We start from the raw sequence: 20,712 nt of genomic DNA on the forward strand, positions 1-20,712 counted from the left end.
TACTGCCTCCCTTCTGATTTTTCAATCGCAGTCTCTCTGTGAATACAACTTGTGACCTATCAATCACACTCTTTATACTGACACATTAAATGTAACTTGCAGGGCACACAATGTTTCAAATGTTACTCTTCTGATAATTTTTCTGGGCAAAAATGCTGGTCTCATTAGTTACAGTCTAATTCATCTGTCTTTCCTCTTCCGGCTGTGAGTTGTGGCAGTGATGGTTAGAAAAACAGTGCAAAACTTAACAGCTCTGATTAATGAGTTTCTCTTTGCTTCTGTGAAACTCAAGCCTTCTGTCTCTCGAATTATTTACTCCACTTCTTACTCACTCGTTTTCTCTCTCAGTGTCGAATCAGATGTGCTCTCTAATGCACAATCTCTAGCAACAGTACAGGGGGGAAAAAATGTCTTTACAATGTAAAGAGGAGGACCAAGTTAATTGGCTTCCTCTTCGTGTGCTGGAGGGTTTCTTCGAAAGTTAGCAGATTTAATGCTCCAAGAAAATTCTCCTGAGACATGCACTTATTTTTGAAGCTTGTAGCCTTTCCAATCAAAACAAGATATAGTGCTTGTTCTGAGATGCAATATAGCTTATACGTCATAGGCTATATTGTTTTTATTTTTTGGTTTTCCTCTTGCCCATTTTATCGAAAGACTAAAAAATGTAAATAAATGCCAATACTGCCATTGATGTGTGTATACATTACCATTAAAATGGAACAAGGAATTTGAGAGTTATCAAAATAAGAGGGAATGTAAGAATAAAATACCAGCAAGGCAATTGTGTATGAAGGCTTGTCTGTTAAGTATAACCCTGAAGCTGTATCTATCTACATATACAATTTAGCTAGAAAGTCTTGGTAAATATAGCCAGGGTAATAATAAAGAAGGAAACCCCAGCTTAAGCCTTTGGTAAGGTCTGTATGTGTGATATGTAGGCCTAACCAATGGAGGGCAGTAGAAATCATTTTCAACAAAACCGCACGTAAAAGAAGAAGAGACTAGAGAGGTACCACCAATGGCAACAGTATTGGAACAATCAGACAAAGGGAAGACATTTATTCAGAGGGAAATAGATCAAGTGAAATACAGAGGGAGCAACAGAATAGAGGAGGTCGTAATGTCCAGGTTAAGAATTGGTCACAGTAATTTAAATAGCACTCTACATATCATTGGAAAACATTCATCTGGTCTTTGTGAGATATGCAATCTAGCAGAATGAACATGTAGGTATTAAATGTAGAAAGTATGCAGCACATAGACATATAACATGATGTCAGAAATGGAGAGAGAGAGAGAGGGACTCGTGAGAAGAGATTTCAAAAGTATTCTGGAGTGTGGGGAGAGAGGCCGAAGATGCTTGTTTAAATATCTCTTGAGAACAGGTTTGTTGAGGAGGATTTAGGAATGTGAGTAATAATTAAATCCAGCAGGTGGCAGTAATGCAACTTTTTGGATGCCAGCTGCCAATAAAATCCACAGAAGAAGAAGAAGAAGGAGGAAGAGGTACCACCGTCTATGGGTACCACCAACACAAGTGACAACATGGGAAATGACAAGGTCGGTGTCCTTAACTTTGTGTTTTAACTTTCTATTGGACGCTTTTGACGCTGCAGTATTATAATAACTACTCACCTTTTCGTTCGTAGTTCATGAATTAGCATTAGATGCTAACGTTGGCTGATGAAGAAAGGCACTTTGCAGGCAGTCCTGTTGAGTAGCTTAGCAGAGTTAGCATAAAGCTAACTTATTGACGAGAAGTCGGATAGTAGTCGTCATAGAGTCACATCATCAGGTTGTTCTTGTCATTTCCCTGACGTAAACATGAGGTTGACTAACCTAGTGAGAGAGTGGTCTTGCACATCTGTATAAATGTATTGAATAACCATACTAGTGTCATTTCTTTTTTCCATTTAGAAAACCCTGGTTAGTGACTCTAACCTATTGTTGTGTGTCTGCTTTGCATGTGTATACAGAATCCTCTGGGCCAGCTCAAAGACCTGGTGGAGCTGAAGGACCAGCTGGAAGACATCCAGAGACGGATGGAGGATGAGATACAAGCTGGGGTTCCTCCAGTAAGTCTCATACAGCCACTTCAATGTAGATTATTTGGTTACTCATCCTGTAAAGGGGCAGTATGTAGGTTTGGTAGAGGAATTTGAAAGTTGGAGAAGTGTACTGATTCTGTGGCATATGTTCGTAACTCTATACACACACTTACCTTCAGAGGGAAATCTGGTCCCTGTAACACTGTTTGATGATAAAAATGCAACGCAAGAATTTATGGTGGGGGCCCGCAACAGTGAAAAGGTAACTGTAACTTTTAAAGAGGTCGTATTATGCTCTTTTTAGGGTTCGTATATTTAATCTATGTACCTACTAAAGTATGTTCACAATAGATAAAATAAAAAGTGTCTGTTTTCATGAACTGCCGCTCCATGCACCGGCTCGCTTCTGACTCTCTAAGGCTCTGAAGTGCCCACGTTCAGAGTCCCCACGTGTGCCAAGTCTGGACACTGGACACAGGACACTTGGAAAACACACTAAAGAGCATATAAAACCAGAAAAAGCATAATATGGGACCTTTAAGCTCTAAACAGCTTTCCAGGGATTACATTTTTCTATGAGTAGAGTTGGTGTATTCAGTTCAGAAAATAGAGCATAGAATTGTTTACATTCTCCAACTTTAAAATTTCACCACCACAACTCCATAGTGCAGCTTTAAGTTTGTTCACAGACAATGTAGTTTTATTTAAAAAAATAAATAAAAATTGCATACAACTGCTCAGTCTACACAGACGCACAGCTAATCTCTACTGTCCTTTTCTCCTTAGGGTGGCAGTTTCCTCGCCTCTCCTTTCCTGAAGGGTTTTCTGGCCGGTTACGTTGTTGCAAGGCTACGCTCCTCGGCACTGATGGGTGTTGTTGTTGGAACCTGTACAGGAATCTATGCTGCACAAAATTATGCTGTTCCCAACATTGAAAGCACAGTCAAAGACTACATAAGCAACCTGAGAGGAGGGAGCAAATAAAAAGAATGGCGGAAAACTGAAACGAAAACAAAGGAGGGGGAGAAAGAAAGCGCTTCATAAGAAGAGCGTGCCGATAGCGCTGCATACGGGAACAGATATGTATTTCAAAGTTAAAACTTCTCATAAATTATTGTCAACTTCCCCATAGATTATCATGTTGAAATTATAGAGTAAGGTTAACATATTTGTTCATGTTTTTTTTAAATTCATTCAGAGGAATTAATAATCTGAACACATTTGTGTTTAGACTGGGTGTGTGGATAACATGTATATTGATAAAATGTATGTTAAAAGAAATACAATTCATATTCTTGCCATTATGGTCAATAATGGAAATTAAGACAAACTGCCATCATTAATATCATCATGCTAGCTGCAATAATCAATCTCTGACCTCCAAACTTAACCTGAAAATGTATTGCTACATACAGAGACCAACTAGTATCCACATGCACAGGCTACCTGTGTTAGCTATTTTATCTCCCTGTAAAAAGGAGGTGCACTACAAAGCGACAAACCACATTTCTTTGGCTCCTCAGACAGATGGGAGATTGTTGAGCTTTTTATATGACAGATTTGCATAAAAATGGTGCAAATGTGTAAAAGAATAGCATGTGAGTTTTAGAAACATGTTGTCTTCTGCCCTCTAGTGGTCAGAAATTGGTTATAGCAGTCACAGCTAATTTGCTCAGGGTTTGATGGAGCATGTTTAAATTTGTCTCACCTTACATCCCATGATGCTCTTCAGTGTAAAACCTGCCCAACTTGTACTGTACAGTTTCCACATTGTTTGCAGGTGTCAGAGCAAAGTTCCCGATATCTTGTGATCTGTCTTGTGATCTGTCTTTACGGGCACGACACACCCTCCCACCATGTTTCTCAAATGTCACTTTGTAGTTGGTATTTTTCTTTTATATTTGAAGTCCTAATCCCTGTAGCAGTTCATAAAAAACACTTTTCAAAGAGCTGTCACTTTTATTACCATAAAGCTGACAGCAAAAAAAAAATCCCATTTCAAGAAACTACTCCCCAAATGTTTGCGTATTCCTCCTTAACAAACTCCTTCAGACATCAAATGTATGCCAAAGTGGAACTTGTATTTAAAAAGGACTTTAGGATATGGTTTAAATTGCGTTTTGGAGTTTTTAAAAGATTGCTTTAAGTGTGTCTGTGTACATTTCTTGTGTGTTAAATGTATTTTTAGAGTGCCTACTCTGGTTGGACTTGATAAAATCATCTCATGCCATGTGTTCAATAGCCTCTTCTGATTGGATGAGGCTGCCTTTCTCATATGCTGGAACCTAGTTGATTATTTGCACTTGTATGTGTTTTAGGGATTTTAAACTTTTACTTTGTCTTACAAAAATCTTTTCATCCCTAGTAATATCCAAACCTTTTAAAGACAATTAGCAACATGATAATTTTGCTTATGCATCATGTTTTGATGAGTTCTGCATACTGTACAGATATTTCCCTCCCCTTGTCTAGGGAGAGAGAGATTTAGTCTAAAGAATGGCTACATGTCAGTGTATGTCATAAATGAAAATGATGCACAGCACTGAACACCTAAAGGGTCGCTCACTTCATTAGCCTATATTCAACAATAGAAGTTGAATTGTCATTTGGTGGTTAGATATTTCACATCATTACGCAAATATTTCAAAAAGATAAAAGAGCTTATGATTTTAAAACTTTTCTTCTAAAACTTTTTTTTTTCAAAGACAAATATATTCTTATCAGAGGAAAGAAATATAAAACTGCACTAAGATATTTTAAAATGATAGCAACAGTAGGTAACTGAGGTATTCCTTCGCTGCCAGTGAAAAGATTGCACAATGTGTAATTTGTCAGGCCTGTAACAGGCAGACAAGTAAAGCCATAAAGGGTGTTTGTGTTCAGATTTATGTTTTAATATTTACTTTGACTGGAAAGCATGCTGGGAAACTATAAGTACTGTGGTTACTGGAACCCCCAAAAAACTTGTGCCTACTGACAATCATTCTGTAATTGTCCCTGCTTTGCATGCTTCAAGTTTTTCAGTTCAGTTTTTTGTTCATGTTTTTTGCATGCCTTCTCTCTTTTTATAAAGAAAAACACAATACGTTTATTTGAAGACTGTATGCTGTGGAATATAGAGGTTGACGGGTACATTGATGGGAGAGTTCATTTCACTGTCCAATGCAACTTTTTTTGCTGTCCTTTGTTTTCACTCATGCACATCAATGCAGAAACACTCAAAATCCAACTGTGTAGTATTCAACTTCACAGTTTGAAAATGTAATAATACTGAAAAAGAAAACAAACCAAAACTGTCTTTATATGGTTTATTTTAGTCTCTCAAATAAATGGATAAAATACACTTGTCTCAAAGCTTGATTATTTCTGGTTTACTAATTGTGTTAAAATGTGAGACAGTTCTTTTAAAGTCACAGCACCCTCCCTTCAGCTTCACCCACACATTTAAGATCCTGCTGACTGCTCTCTTTATCTGAATATGTTTTAAAATACCTGTTGAAGGGCAGTGGAAATGCCAATGTTTTTAACATGCTAAAGTCCACATTTCTTCTTAATAAAAAAATATGATCTGCCCATGATATATTGATTTTCTGGGTTTTTTTTAAGGAACTAGGTGACAAGTTTATTTTAGACAAAACTGGCTGAATCATCATTTGAATAAAACCGTCAAGTCTGGAAAACACAAACAAACTATTGTATCACTTTCAACTCTAGAAGCAAAAAAAGATTTGATTAAAAGCAAAAGTTCTATGTCGATAATAACTGCCGTTTAAACCCAATTAACTTATCATTTAATATAAAATGTTGGTGATTATAAGTTGAAAAAGTTGTTGCAATGTCATCATTTGGACTGCTGTTGATCTGTTGCTGGTCTCTGGAGGAGATTACATCAGCTTCAACTATCCAGGAAACAGGAAGAAGAACACAAACAGTAAGTTAATTCCTGTTTTTGCAGCAATGCATATTTCCAATTGAAAATCTCTTTCCAAAAGTATTCAACCAATCACAGTATGAAAAAATTACTTTTGGCCAAATGAAACTTCATTGGAGCAATAACAGTAATCTATGTAATCATAATCTATATAAAGTACTGCTCATAGATATTTGTCTATGAATACAAAATGAACAGAATGAGCCCCGTGTGTGTACTCACCACAGTTTTAGGCAGCAACTTCAGGCAGAGAGAGCACTTTGCTTCGGCCGCCTACAAAGACAGAAATGTGGTCTTCAGCAATATTTCATTTTCATTTTAAATCCAGGATTCAAAATCATTGTTCTTTTGATTACAACAAATATTTCAGTTCTTGTTTAAACTCTGCTCCATCTGAATCCAAATGAAAGTACAAAAAGTAAAAGACAATAGCAGCTTTCGGACCGCAGGAACTTCTTCATAATTCTAGGAACTGTTGAAACCCTCCCCCTTTTTTATTGATTCCACACCGCAGGAACTATGAACTATTTTAGTTCCTAGAGCCCCGTTTAGAGGAACCTTTTTAGCTCCTGCCTCAGAGTAGGTACTATGGCGGTGCGAATGCAGACAGAAAGAAGTCCCCATGGTGTGTAGTTCTCAAGGAACTCCCTAGTGGATAGTTCCTCTTGAAAAGAACAGTTTGGTCCGAAAACACCATAACATTTTTATTCAGAAAGTGTAATGTACACTACGTCAAAATTTTTCATTGAAAAGTTATTGTGAACAAATTTAGAATCAGCACCAAACATAACTGTTTGTTCCCGGTAACAATATAAAATATATTTGTCTTTATCTGACTTCATGCGCGGTAACTTTGTCTCACCAATGAGGTAGTTTGCACCACAGCTGGCCGCTCCTTTGGTCATGGATCCAGGGATCTCATTGCCGCTAGCTTGGTTCACACACCAGCAGTTCCCCATGAAGCACTGCTGGGGGCGGTAGAGACCGCGCTCATCACAGCTGGGGCGGAAACCTGGCACCAGTACAGTCTTCAAACCAGACGCCTCCAGCTGGCACTCAGTAGCCTCTGGTGCTTGAAAAGAAAATAAATCTACGTTTTATCTGTCAGATAGTAAGAGGTTTGGAAAAACCAATGAAGATGATGTGCATCTTTAGTCAGAACTTTTATTTATACATATAAGCATACAGTGAATATGTAAGGTACATACCATCTTTTCCTTGGGCCGTGGTCGAAGTTTCCTGCAATCCATTAGTAAAAATAAGAATGTAATAAATTCAACACCTTGCAAGAATTCTTCAAGAATACGATGGAAAACATTCCACTTAGGAAAAATACAAAGGGCATTAGTTTCGCTTTATTAAACGGTTGTTTCTGCATTTTCAAACCTGGACCATATTTTTTTATTTCTGCATTTTCAAACCTGGACCATATTTTTTCTATTTCTGCATTTTCAAACCTGGACCATATTTTTTACAAATGTTCCGTCTTAATGTCTCAAAGGTACAAAAACTTTGGAACAGGACGAGTGCATCACCTAAGTCAGCAACCTTGAAACAGGCGGTAACTTCACCTGATCAGAGTAAATCTACTTAAAGTCCTTGTTATTGCCACTGAGAAGCCCAGATTGTTGTTTTAAGTGTCAAAAATGAGAACAGTATGGAAACAGAGAAAGCCCCTTTTATTAAAGACCAAGATGCGTTAAGTTAAACCATTAACAGAAGTCAAGCACAAAACATATTACTGCTATTAAATTGACAACTACAGAAATACGACAAAAACTTCTAACGGCAAATTGGCCGCAGAGGATTATGTTTGGTTACTGCAGCCTGTTTCAAGACTGCTGGATGAGGTCATCTAATGGTTCAATTCCATTTTGTTTTGTACCTATTAGTCATTGAGACATCTAAATGTTTTAAGATGGGGGCCATGTTTAAAAATACCTGAACTCCTGTGAGGAACTGTCTGTCTGCATCTTGGTACATTGGCGCCCCCTGTGCACCAAGGGATACATCTAATCTCTGTGTTGGTCTCGTCCTGTACATGTTTGTTTCCTGACGAATAATCTCATCCTGCATCCTTTAACAGTTGAATGAGTCACTCACTGTGATTATTTTTATCCCATTGAAAATGCAAAGAAAGGGTTTTTTGGCAGCATGCTGTGAACAAGTTAGTTGGACACTGTGGCTGCAGTTACAGACATTCAAAAATAACCATTTAGTCATTTGTGGCCTTAAAGGTCATAGAGTGGCATCATAATACATTTCTGTTTGTAGTCTGTTTCCCAACCAGCTAAAAAATCCTCACAGGAGCTTTAACTAACCTTTAAAACTGGATTTATCCTATATCTTGACATCAAATTGAACACTATACTGCTATACTGAATCAGTTATGCTCATCAGTATCAGCATCTTTTTTCATTGATAACTAAAGCAAAAGAAATGGGTATTGTCCTTGTTCAGTATTGAACAAAAATATTCACTAAATGAGGATGTCATGGTATTTTTAAACCCACTTATCAACATTGGAATCTGTCATTGGTCTCTTTTACCTCGTCCGCTGAAACATCCAGCATGTCAGACAGAGCATTCATTGGCATGTGCATCCTCATGGGACCTGAACCTACAGCCAAACAGAGAACGATTGTGTCAAAGGAAGAAAAAATAGTACACATGAAAAGATCTAAACAGAGATAAATTGCTGTATGAATCCACACTGATAAAACTGTAAAGTCAATGGAGACCAATACAACCTGTTCACTTTGCACAGATTGAATTGCTCCTTTAATACATTTGTTTCAGGTTATATTTAGTGATGTTTTCCGTCTTATCCTTTCTCCAGATGGAACCCAACTCCCATGACAACCCATTTAAAGTGTTGTGGAGTGTAATACTTTTACATTTCGAAAAAAAAATAAAGGAAGACAGTTTTGGGTTTGGTCTTCAGCCATTCATTTTTAAAAGTCTAATGAATATATCAAGTCAGTTTTGATTTGAGTGACATTTAGCATTTTCTGTAGCTGTTCACAAGATGGCAGACTAATGAAGTTTATCTTTGCAGCAAGAGACATTCTGGGAAATCCTAATGATATCTGAATCAAGTTTATCCTCCTCACTAGATCTCCCCTTCATCAGCTGAGCCTGCAGGTTGTTGTTCTGCTCCTCCAGAGATTTGATGTCGCTGCCCTGGCTGAGGAGGAAGTACGCAACCATTGCCTGGCCCGCAATCAGGATACAGGCTAACAGGGTTAAACCTGCAACCTTGTAGGCGCGGGATGGACGGCCACTGCAAAGCAAGGGGAGAAGAGAGGAGGTAGAGGGTTGTAGAGAAATAAAGAAAAAAAATGTTTTACACTGACATACTGAGTGGGAATCAGAAGGAAGACAAAGCATGAAAGGGAGGCGTTTTAAACTGTCTGAGGATCGGTATATTGCCACCTTCCCTGGTATCTTCTTTTAATTTGATAACAAAATGTGTTTAAAACAAAAAGGAGATACAGAAAAAAAGCAATGAACCGAAAATTGAAAGAGTAGCTGAGCAAGTTAGACTAGAGTTAGGCTGATTGTTGGCTGAGGAACTGAGAAATCCGAGTCATCAGCTAAGTGATGACGTCAACTGTTGTCAAGCAGACACTTCAATGAAAGTTTTGGACTTGTACCCTTCTTTTTCTATCTCTCTGAGACCTTGTATGAAAATGTACATTTATTAAAACAACACTGATAGCTATCTCAAATCACTTAAGCGCTCATTCCAAACCTTACCTTGACCTTAAATCATCAAGTAGCCTACACTCTTGTTTTAAAAATAAAAACAAAAGATTATTGTTAACTCCGATAAACCAAAATTATATCAAACATCCAACAGCAACTTTAAATATTCAAAAGCATTACAACCTAAAGGATCATATCCTTGTAACAAATTTCATTTTCTAATTTTCTAATTTTTTTTTTGTGTTTAACTTCCTCATTTTTCAGCCAGCCATCGCTCCACATTCTTTATGAAAATATACAGTCGGAATGTAAAACACAGTTTGGCACACCATCATTTTTGACAGTCCCTGAATTATTTTTAAACATAATTGACTACACAAACCAAAAAAAGTTTGAAGACTCTACTGCTTGATTTGACGAAGATTCATCGAAATCAAAGGCTGATTAGAGCTTCAGAATACATTGGAGAAAAAAAGTCAAGAGGAGCAATGTGTTGGGTGTACAACCTGAATGATAAAATAAAGGACATGTATATTAGCAAAGGGGTTAAGAAAACATGATTGATACCAACAGTGTTTTGTGTTACCATAGCGACAAACATGCTTGGACCCCAAAAAGATGGAATAAAAAACAAGTTCATATTCTCACCCCTGTGCTGGTTCATTGACGGCTGTCTGCTGGCTGGGAGCTCCAACGAGAGGCTGGTACTGAGTCTCTGGGTCAGACATCTTTCCAAAACTTGTAAACACAGACACAACAGTCAAAGTGTGTAAACACAACAAATATAATACTGATACAAAACTCACACTTACAATGCATACTCAATGTATATGAGATATATGCACATACGAGCACACACACACACGAATAAACGAATGAACAAAGGAAAATACCTTTTTTCAGCGTGGGTTACAAGCTGTTTCACAAGTATCAATGACCGAATTTAGTCAGAGAGTAACCTTTAAGGTTGAAGGAGACAGGAGGAACTGAAAGCAACATGCGGGGAAAACCCGCACGCAGAACTTCGACGAGTAAATCCTTCTCTGGATGGACGTTTTTAAAGATTTATTTCCTGATTGGTTCCTAATGCTGACGCATCATCTGTTACCAGGAGAAGAGTTCAAATACATTCTGCTAAACCTTTTTATATGTATTACCGAAAATATTGGTAAAGGTTATTAACTTGGAATGTAATGTTTGTTCTCGTGGAAAATCATACAGGCCTACAGAATGACGGCTGTTAATTTTATGTAGGCTTAATAAAGCTAATAATTTCAATAGGAAAAAACATATTATTAAATGTAAATAAACTTAATCCTAATGCCATTTAAACAATAGGCTATATAAAACAGAAGAATAGGCCTACAATTATTGATTCTATAACCCCAATATGATATTTGAATTATTAATTGATGAAACATGTACATTTACCAATCATAAACACTACATTAACCACTGACATTGTTTTTAAATATCAAGAATAGTGTTTTGGTTTTAGTAGATTATAGCCTATTATTTCAAGTAGCCTACTATCTTAATGTCTTGGTTGAGGGACGCAGATGCAGTTGTGTCTTTCTAATTAATTTAGAGTTAAATTATTAATGTATAAGGATTGGTAATGCCTTAAACACTATCTCTTCAACTTATTTTTGTTTGATCATAGATCACGATCCTCCACAATCCTCCAGACACCAGCGTTTAGACAGTTTGTTTACATGCTTTATCATTATCATGTCTTTTTCATGAAGCAAGAGCAAAAAAAGTTACATGGAATAATGACAATGTTCTTTGATATTTCAATAAAATCGGAAATAAATGTTTCCATATTGTGACCATTGGATCTTCTCTCATCTGTCTTTTCTTTAGGCCTATATGTACATAGCCTATAGGCTTATGAGATCATAAATCCAGACTCATTAGGTCTTCTCAACTCATTCCATGACCTATATTTCTTAAAATACAGCTAAAGAAGTTTTTGCTGTTCCCAAGCAGCCTACTTCAGAATCAAAATCTTAATAATTCTCCTAAATGTGTTTTATTGTTTTTCTTTTTTTAACCAGAGGAATTATACCCTTAATGGGCAATATATCCATGGAGATAAATATTGTACATTTGAAAACAAAGGTCATGTTTTGAAAAAACAGGAAAAAAAGTGTTATTTTAGCCCAGATGCAATAGAGAACTGCAATGAATTAATTTTCCTACCTAAAGGGTTAAATTAACAGCCTTAACAAGCATATCATAAAAACAACCAAGCCTTGTCGAACTATTTTATAGTGGTAAAAAAAAAAAGACCATCAAAAGCAGATTCAAGGGAATTCTGACATTTGAGAAGGAAGCGAGAGCACAGAGGCGGCTCAAGGGGAATTTGCTAAGGCAGTTGAACAATTACAGTATCAAATCAAGTTCCCCCTCCTCTTGTGTGAGCTGGACTTTAGAAAAACGGTGCGTTATAGACATGGGCGGTTCTAGGCAGCGGCCAAAAGGGGCCAGTGCCCCTGTAACACTGAGCTCCCCCCCAGCTCTGAAGCAACAAGAATCATTTGGTTTTCAGTACAATAAACATTTTGTTTTTTTTAAGTTAGATCATCTTTGTCTATTTTTGTCCTGGGCTGATTGTGCCTTTCTGTTAAAACAACTGGCCCCAGCCTGGCCCCCTCAGTAAAAGTGATCTAGAACCGCCACTGGTTATAGACACAAAGCGTCCAGTAACACTTTGTATTCTTAATTTGTATCCGAAGGACTGTATGCTAAACAGCAAAGAGAAGAAAATAACTGACTTATGTTTAGTACAAGCTAGACGCATGATTTCTCTTTGCTGGAAAGACGTCAAGAGCCCTTCAGTTGGTCGCTGGTTGAAAGAACTATCAGCATGCCTTGTCCTTGAAAAGTTAACATACACAATGAAAAAGAAATCAGCCAAATTCAAAGAGATCTGGAATCCCTTCCTTGCATTCTTAAAGGACTGTGAAGTTGGAGAAACTCTGGTAACTTGAAGGTGATATGTCCCTAACTGTCGTGATGTGACGCTAAGCTGTGTATGATTACATAATGTCGTTACCTAGTTTTTGCGTTTTGTTTTGTCTTCAGGTCTGTCTTTTCTTTAATTATATATTTTCCCTTTGGGGTGGGGGGGGAGTGGATTTTTCTTTTCTTGTTTTTAATGTAGTTTGACTGTTATATGCTTTGTTAAATGTATTGTATTTTTTGTAAAATGTAAAAACTCAATAAATACATGTAAAAAACAAAACAAAAAAACAAAGCGTCCAGTATTCTCAGTGAAACGTTAATTGGAGTTTTTAGCTCAACTAGTCCTTTGCACTCCAGTCCAGCAGGTGGCGGTATGTGTGCTTTGTGAAGAAGCCCTTTACGCCTTTTGCATGATGTTATCATTGGATGAACTCGTACTGTTGCAGGAAGCAGGTGTTCCTGCTACAGTTTCCTACCGAACACCCGCAAATAATTCAACAATTTAAAGGTAAACAATAACAACTAGTTACTTGGGCGTAAGGCTGTGTTTAAAAATGCGGGAGTGTGTGGAAAAGCAACGTGTAATTCAGCCAGCTAACTTTACTAGCGGAGGCGCGCCAAATTTGAAAATTAAGCTAACTTACCTTTGTGATGATATGGTAGATAGAAAACTATTGATATTTAAACACTGCCTCAGGTTTCCTCCCCTGCTTATCTGTAGCGTGTCAGTTAGCTACAAACACCTTTAACTATCTTAGGCTACGTGTAAGTAGAGTTAAAATGACGGATACAATTCAACCAGTTAATGTTGACTTAAGACTTTATGATAAGCTGGTGCAGCTTCAAAGTGCAGAAACTAACCTGAACTCTTGTCTCACAGATGATGCGAAGACACCGAACAACAGCTGCCAAGGCTGTCGAGTATAAAGACTGTGACACCGACCTGTAAGTGATTTACATTTTTTATATAAATACACTTTTTGCAGGGTTTTCTTTGTGTTCAGTGTGATGTTTTGGTCTGTCTTGATTACAGTTTGTTAGATACTTAAGGATTAATCAGGAAACAAACATACTCAATGTCATATTTTAAGATAATATGCGAGACAATACAATTAGGTTGTTAAATTGATTAGAAACACTAGTCCATGTTTATGACACAGGGGTGCAAACTTGTCACCTTTCTGGAGGGGGGGGGGGGGGGGGGACCTAAGGTTGGGAGCATGGGTTTTTCATGTTTCACTGAAACTTTATCAAAAAGTTAAAACAGAGCATAGATATAGACAAGCAATTGTGTGTTTCTTATTGTTTGCACTGCTTCTTTAGTCGGTCTGAATGCTAAAATAGTTTGTAAATTCACTCTTCAATTCATTTTTAAAGCTAATATTTAAGAAAAAAAGAATCTTCCAGGGGGGGCATGCCCCTGGGGTTTGGATCCATGTGACCTTTTTCATCCCTGATGAGTTTGCACCCCTGATGACAAGTGACTAGACCAGGCACATTAGGGGAAACAATAGACAGGCATCAAGCATGCATGCTGATTTTGCACTTTGTTCCTACTCTCCCTTCAGGTCCTTCTCACAGACATTGAGTAGCGATGAGGATTTTGAGGAATGGAGGCCGCAGGAGCCCAAACCAAAACTGCCCCGCAAAACTGCCACAGCCCCTTCAGCCTTGGAGAAGAAAGCATCTGCCAAGAGAGCTACTAAACCAAAGGAGCCCAAAATACCCAAAGAACCCAAAGTGCCTAAAGAACCTAAGCCAAGGGCACCACGCAAGCCTGCAGCAGAACGAAAAACTAAGGCCACCAAAGTCCTGAAGGATTCTGGTGCATCTGGGTTGGCTGGAACAAAGAGGAAAAATATAGAAGAGGGCAAAAATAAGGCAGGAGAAAAACTGGCAGATGGTCCACATGTACTGAAGGAGGATGAGAGTGGGCCAAGTGTTCGAATAAAGGAGGAGGTAAGACTAATGGCTATTTGAGTTAAAGTTTACCCACACATACACTTATTTGCTACTTTTCCTTAAACTTTGTATACTGTTGTCTGTTAGAAATACTTAAATAATCTTAGTTTATTGAACTATAAATCCAGTCATTTTTTTGCAGAGATGTTGTTCTTTTTTTATAAAACAAGCAAAGCTCTCTTTTGTGGTTCTCTGTTGTTACTTTCTAACAAAGAACATATCACCAATATCTGTAAATGCGTCAGTCCTTTTCAATTGAATCTTTATGTCTTTTTTGTAGAGGTTGTCATTTGTCATGCCAGAAGCCCACAAGGCAGACAGATGGGCAGGTGCAGGATCCTCACTAGCTGGGCTTAAAGCAAAGAAAGAGGAAGTGGAAACAGAGGATTTCACTTTTGATGAGCCCTGCCAAAAGAAACAGAAGACCAGTGGTACCACTTTCGGACAACCAACTGCTTTACCACCATCATTGGCAAATGGTCTGAGGAATGACCTCAACATGAACTGGGACTTTATAGAGGTATTGAATGATTCGTTAGTGTATTTTATTTGAAAGTATGTGCCTATATTTTAAGTCATTTCATGATAGGGATAGTTCTTTTGCTTCACTGACGGACGCAAACTGTTCTTGCATTTACAGTAATGGGACATTTATGGGCAACATTTTTGTCTGTACTGAGGTCTTCCTCAACTTTCTGTCCCAAATAAATCTGATATATCAACCACTTTAAAAGGCTAAGGGTGGGAGTTATTTGTTTAACAATAGTTGGCCCAGGTAATTTTTAGTACACCCTTTCTTTCACAGGAGTGAAGAATCTCTGCTTTTATTTAAATACACAATGCTTGAGATGCTTCAACGGTTTGAAGTTGGCCCAACAGGGCATCCGTGACACTATGATTACCAGTTGTTAGCCACACAGCAAACTTTACAATTTTTTGATTATGTTTCTTATTTTTATGATTTCCATTTTTGGGGGCTTTTTATTCCTTTTAATTTAGACGACCGAGAAGAAAGTAGAGTAGGAAAATGTAAAAAGAGAGTGGGGAATGACATGCTGGATGAAGGGTCGAGGGTTGGAGTGGAGCCCGGGCCACCCACCCCAGGACTACTGTCTCTATACATGGGGGAAACAACCTGACCACTAACTCTCGGTGTGGCCAACCTGCACACCCAGAATGACATTTCTAGTTCTATAAGCAGATGTTAGAAAGTTAACAAGAGAAGCAATATGTCTGATGAATTGATTATCATTAAAATCACTCAAATGAAATCTACATTAAATAATCGGGTGTCATGCGTATGCTAAGACTTAAAGGTTGAGAATAATTGGAAATTATTGTCATAGTGAAAAAACCCTTGCTATTGCGTGATGTCTTTTCAGTATTTTAAACACTGACTTTTTCAGTGAAGTAGTTGTAAACCCTTTGCTAGTATTTGTGCATTGGCAGCTGACAAAAGTACTTAATAAAAACCTGTTGCAAAGTTGGAGATTATACATTTTGGTTTACTAAAGTCATTCATTTCTTTCCTCTTATCATTTCACTGTCCATCCATCATACTTCTAATGAAATTCAGAAAGAATACCATGCTTCTTTTTCCTTTTTGTAAAAGTTTTCTAAATTGTATAAGCACCTATAATAGAAAAAATAACTTTTTTTTAATCGAATGTTATAATAGTTGGTGTTTACATGGGCATGTCTTACTGTCCACTTGTCTATTTTGTGTTGAAATGTGCTGTTTAAATACTCATGTTTGTCCTTTCCTTCAGTTGCTGTCCACCCTTACATGTGTGGAGCGATGGGTGTGTGTAAATATCATTTCTCTGCTTCGTGAGGAAAACACAGTGCCATTTATGGTCCGCTACCGCAAAGAGATGATAAACCACATGGATGCCGACGCTGTACGTGATGTCCAGCTCGTGTATGAGGAGTTATGGTAGGAAAAAATTCCAACCACCTTATTAAAGGACAAACAAACAAATAAATAATTTAATAACTCATTTGAACACTCTTACCAGCACTTATTAGATGCATTCAGAGAGGCAAAATTTCCAGACATATTGCAGATTTTACATTGGCCACTTGATGGTGCTAGTGGTCAAGGTTTGAGGCCCATCACTTGTGGGTCTTTTTTAAGATGTACTGTATGCACCTTACCTTGGGTGTGTGGTTATCATTTTGCAATGTCCACAAATTTGGGCTTTCAGTTTTTTTTATTTCATGTATATTTGTGTTTCTTTAGCTCTCTATCAAAGAAGACCCAGTCTGTGATTCAGACCCTGAAGAAGGACGGGGTTTTGACAGCTGAGCTTGAACATGAACTAAGGAGCTGCCGGTCATTTGATGAACTGGATCATGTGGTCAGAATCATGTCTTTTATGCTAAAGTACTATATAAAGTGTCTTCCAATATTATTTAATAACACCTGAGCATTGCTCTTACCCCCTCTTCTTGTCAGTCATCTAAGTCTGGGCTTCTGTCTTTGTCTGTAGTATTCTCCTTATAAGAAAGGCAGTAAGCTGACGAAGGCTCGCAGGGCCAAAGCGCTCGGCCTTGAGGTGGCCGTCTCTGCTCTATTGGACTCCCCACACACGCTGGATTTAAGGGAATGGGTAAAGCCTGGCACTGAGGGTAAGATTTAAACGCTTGTACACAAGTAGCTAATGGTCAATGTTTGTTAGACTCTTAGCTTTGATTTAAGTGGTGAAAACATACAGATTTAGACTTGCATATATCATGCATGCGGTGTGTCACTTATACTATCACAATTCTGTGTATTTGTGTTTATAATAGGTCTGTCGTCAGTGGAAGAAGTGGCTACAGGTGTGGAGCATATCTTAGCTGATATGATAGCAAAAGACCCAGAGACACTCAGCTACATCAAAACATTGTAAGAACATTAGCACAGCGGTTCAAACTTCTGGTCTGTTTCTGACAGTAGCCTTTGTTTCTTCACTACTGAAACAAGACTATCTTTTAAATTATACAATAATAACACAATACCCTGCTTCTGTTTCTTGCCCTCTGTGTTTCTGTCTTTGTGTGTCAGGTGTGAAAACAGCTTTGTGACCATCCAATCCTCTGTGTCCAAGTCAGCTCTAAAGGAGAGGGAGCAGGAGAAGGCTGTCCAGGGCCACCAAAAACCAAACAAAAACAAGGACATTGACAAGTTTCACCTCTACTTCAACTTCAACAACAACATCCAGCGCATCCAGTCCCATCAGGTAGGTAGAGAGTCCAGGGTTTTCATCAGTTTTGTTAATAATTCAATGCATCAGCCACTAAATATTGGACTAAATACAGTCCCAAACAAATCTAAGTCACTAAACATGAGAGTTACTTTTTATTCAGGGAGTAAAAATGAGGGTTAACTGTATTCAAAGTACCAGTCAACTTTTAAGGAAGTGAAGGAAATGAAATTGAATTACAGATAACACTAATTAATTCTAGAATATGTGTTTCTACCTTTAATTTTCATTCACTCTGATGGACACTGACTCACCTGACTGAATGATGGTCTAACTTTTGAACCGAGTGTTCTCAAAAGCTTGACCCTACATAGATCATATTTAGGTTGACTTCTTCTATACTATCTGCAGTTACTGCGAAACAGCCTTTACTAATTCTGCATTTTATCTGGCTTGCCGGCTTTGATTAATCTAGGAATGTTATCTGCTCTACAAGCATCACTGGATTTTAGTGTAACTAGTTCCTGACACACCTTTTTTTCTTGTCAGCCAGATACTAAACAATAAAAAGTACCACATTTGACTTTATTTATAACAGGGGTTTCCAAACTTTTTAGCCCGCGTCTACAAATATAACAGTGCCATGGTTTGGGACTCTGACTGTCCCAGGAGTTGGTTAAAACATATTTACACCTGCGTTGTGTGTTTTGCTCATCTGTTACTTTCTCAAAAACATAGACACAAACACAAATAAAAGCGCACCATCGGTTTGTGTTTGTGTCATTTCTTGCTTCTGAATACTAGCCATGTCAGTCGCAGTTAATCTCGTTTGTGCCTCCATATTTACCCAACCTGTGCCCTGCTCTGCCTCCTCTGCTCCCCCTCTGTCCCTCAAGTGACTAGTGGGTTACTCAGAGTTGGTCCTGGGCCTCATGTGTCACCACAGCTTCTATCACCCGCTGCCTCTCTGCCACACCACACTCACTGGCAAACCGCACTCTGCCCTACAGTCATACAATAACATACACATACATGCATGCGCACACACTTGCTCACACACAAGCACACCCTGCAAGTCCCCTCATTCTCTCCTCTTAACATATGTGACATGTCCCCTGCCGACATGCCATTGGATTAGGAAGCTTTGATTGACAGGCGCTCTCTTGTAGTGACAGCTACTGCTGCTGGGCCCACAGGCGGGCGGGAGCAGGATGGGGAGAGGGAGTGGGGGTGGAAAAGGGAGGAAAAGAGTGAACAGATGAGCGATGCTGAAGATTTGTACGTCACTTATCTCTCCTGCTCTGCCTCGCTGCCTCTTTTTCTGATGAAAACTCAGCCCTCCCATCCACTCCACACCTCCCCTTTTCCCCTCTGCTCTCAGTGTTTGAGAAGCCTTTAATTCGATGACTCGCCTTTGTCATGAAGGGTTAATCCACAGGCTGCTTTGACCCTGCTAGCTGTCAGATTCCGGCTAAAATGAACCTTTTCTAGCCGTCAAGTTGTCAGGAAGTGGGAGCAGGTGGGAGATGTGTTTTGACAGGAGGCATGTGTGTGAGCACACACTCGCCCACTTGCTTTAGCACATTTCATTAAAGCACCGTTTCTGGTTTGCTGAAGGAAATGGATGGGGCAATGTATGAAGGGAGAGGCAGAGAGATGTTACCGTCGGTCCAGTGAACATGGGAATTCAAATATAGATTGGAAATAACACCCTGTGGTAACCAATCGAAGAAGCATTTGTGTCTTCCATATGTATAGTCCATATACTGTATACTTTATGTATAGTTTACCAAAGAGATACAAAGCAGGAAATTTAGTCTGAATTTAAGTGAAGTAGGGTAGTTTAAACTGTATGTAGGGATACATGATCATTACGTGTTTATCATGTGATTGAAATGCACTTTAGGCTTGAAAAGATTTGGGTTGGGACAGGTTATTTTTTGCCGTTTCTATACTTTTTCAATTATTTTCTGGGTTAAAAAATGTTTCCGGAAATGTCATCAGATGGCTTGTTTTGTCTGACCAACAGTGCAACATCGAAAGATATTAATTTTACAATCAAGTTAGATCAAGAGAAGCTGTAATTTAGACCTGGAATTCATAAGGAATTGATTGATGTAAGTCTGTTAATAAAAACATAAATTCAACACTAAAGTCCTTTGTGCTTTAATAGAATAATGATGTTTTTTTTCTATCATGACACGTGTGGCTCGTGCACCCCATACACACATCAAACAGTTAAATTCCTTGAATCTAATTGCTCAGAAGATATTTCTAGCTTTTATCAGATCATAATGTGAGTTACAAAGCCTGACTGACTAAATCGAACACAGTGCTCTGACAAACTATAATCAAAACAACTGTTAATCATGATCATCGTGTTGATGTCATCATCGTTATTAGATATTATCATCACGTTTACCTGCCAACCACGCTCTGACTTTGGCTGTAACACTCAAGTGTTGACTCCTTGTAAGCATTCTTAATTTTAATGTAATAGTGTAGGACATGATATTCTGTTATGAGCCTTTATTTATGGTAAAAGCACATTGTTTTCCTTATGCACTTTTAATATTATATTGATTATACTTCTGACTTAAGGTATTATTCATCATTACTCCATATGATATGAAAATGATAGTAAAAAAAAAAGATATGAGAAAAATCCTGTCAGTTTGAATGGGAATGAAGCGTCTGCTTAAGAGACCCTCACAGATGTATGGTTGTACTGCTTTCATGGGAGCTCGGCCGCCTTCTATGGGAGCTGAGCTCCCATTGGCTCTCACATAACTCGAACCCTGCCTTTAAGAATAAGCCAGTTAACATAACCAGCTGAGATGATTAGCTCAGATTTAATTCTGTCAGCTTTAATTTGAGGTTGTATGGGCATGCATTTACCTTA

The 20,712-nt window shown here is 38.2% G+C and overlaps 3 protein-coding genes across 6 annotated transcripts in view; 2 read left to right on the forward strand and 1 right to left on the reverse strand.

Moving 5' to 3' along the window:
• Positions 1–1,427: 1,427 nt before the first annotated feature.
• LOC114921183 (SLC35A4 upstream open reading frame protein) lies at positions 1,428–5,394 on the forward strand. 2 transcript variants are annotated; one of them, XM_029280753.2, is made up of 3 exons: positions 1,428–1,563; positions 1,980–2,078; positions 2,838–5,394. In XM_029280753.2, exons 1-3 carry the CDS (start codon positions 1,522–1,524, stop codon positions 3,033–3,035), a joined length of 339 nt encoding a protein of 112 aa, XP_029136586.2. In that variant the 5' UTR covers positions 1,428–1,521; the 3' UTR covers positions 3,036–5,394. The 2 variants fall into 2 exon arrangements, with proteins under 2 accessions (XP_029136586.2, XP_065815448.1); XM_065959376.1 differs by lacking the exon at positions 1,428–1,563 and having other exon boundaries at positions 1,968–2,078.
• Positions 5,346–10,736, reverse strand: LOC109997356 (HLA class II histocompatibility antigen gamma chain). 2 transcript variants are annotated; one of them, XM_029280752.2, is made up of 8 exons: positions 10,584–10,736; positions 10,339–10,428; positions 9,096–9,265; positions 8,532–8,602; positions 7,191–7,221; positions 6,845–7,054; positions 6,205–6,255; positions 5,346–5,944 (listed from the first exon to the last, which is right to left on the reverse strand). In XM_029280752.2, exons 2-7 carry the CDS (start codon positions 10,416–10,418, stop codon positions 6,212–6,214), a joined length of 606 nt encoding a protein of 201 aa, XP_029136585.1. In that variant the 5' UTR covers positions 10,419–10,428; positions 10,584–10,736; the 3' UTR covers positions 5,346–5,944; positions 6,205–6,211. The 2 variants fall into 2 exon arrangements, with proteins under 2 accessions (XP_029136585.1, XP_020507458.1); XM_020651802.3 differs by having other exon boundaries at positions 5,346–5,950; positions 10,584–10,735.
• Positions 10,737–13,080: 2,344 nt separating this feature from the next.
• srbd1 (S1 RNA binding domain 1) overlaps positions 13,081–20,712 on the forward strand; it is a 50,286-nt gene continuing 42,654 nt past the window's right edge. Inside the window, exons 1-9 of one of the 2 annotated variants that reach the window (XM_020651801.3) lie at positions 13,081–13,168; positions 13,541–13,605; positions 14,229–14,619; positions 14,903–15,142; positions 16,392–16,558; positions 16,865–16,982; positions 17,115–17,253; positions 17,416–17,512; positions 17,672–17,846. In XM_020651801.3, the coding sequence (XP_020507457.2) occupies positions 13,541–13,605; positions 14,229–14,619; positions 14,903–15,142; positions 16,392–16,558; positions 16,865–16,982; positions 17,115–17,253; positions 17,416–17,512; positions 17,672–17,846 (1,392 nt within the window). In that variant the 5' untranslated portion in view covers positions 13,081–13,168. Of the gene's footprint in view, positions 13,169–13,227; positions 13,426–13,540; positions 13,606–14,228; positions 14,620–14,902; positions 15,143–16,391; positions 16,559–16,864; positions 16,983–17,114; positions 17,254–17,415; positions 17,513–17,671; positions 17,847–20,712 lie in introns of those variants that run through there. The other variant, XM_065959724.1, reaches the window with a different exon arrangement.

The sequence above is a fragment of the Labrus bergylta genome, chromosome 10 (assembly GCF_963930695.1).
Source record: "Labrus bergylta chromosome 10, fLabBer1.1, whole genome shotgun sequence".
NCBI classification, from domain to species: Eukaryota; Metazoa; Chordata; class Actinopteri; order Labriformes; family Labridae; genus Labrus; species Labrus bergylta.

Bases quoted from the DNA above. Each gene is read 5' to 3' on its own strand.
- LOC109997356 (XM_029280752.2), bottom strand. From the start codon at position 10,418: ATGTCTGACCCAGAGACTCAGTACCAGCCTCTCGTTGGAGCTCCCAGC. The intron at 7,055-7,190 runs GTATGTACCTTA...TTTCTTTTCAAG, and splicing joins CACGGCCCAAGGAAAAGATG to CACCAGAGGCTACTGAGTGC. The intron at 6,256-6,844 runs GTGAGACAAAGT...CTGTCTTTGTAG, and splicing joins TGGTGCAAACTACCTCATTG to GCGGCCGAAGCAAAGTGCTC.
- LOC114921183 (XM_029280753.2), top strand. From the start codon at position 1,522: ATGGGTACCACCAACACAAGTGACAACATGGGAAATGACAAG. The intron at 1,564-1,979 runs GTCGGTGTCCTT...ATGTGTATACAG, and splicing joins ACAACATGGGAAATGACAAG to AATCCTCTGGGCCAGCTCAA. The intron at 2,079-2,837 runs GTAAGTCTCATA...TTTTCTCCTTAG, and splicing joins TACAAGCTGGGGTTCCTCCA to GGTGGCAGTTTCCTCGCCTC.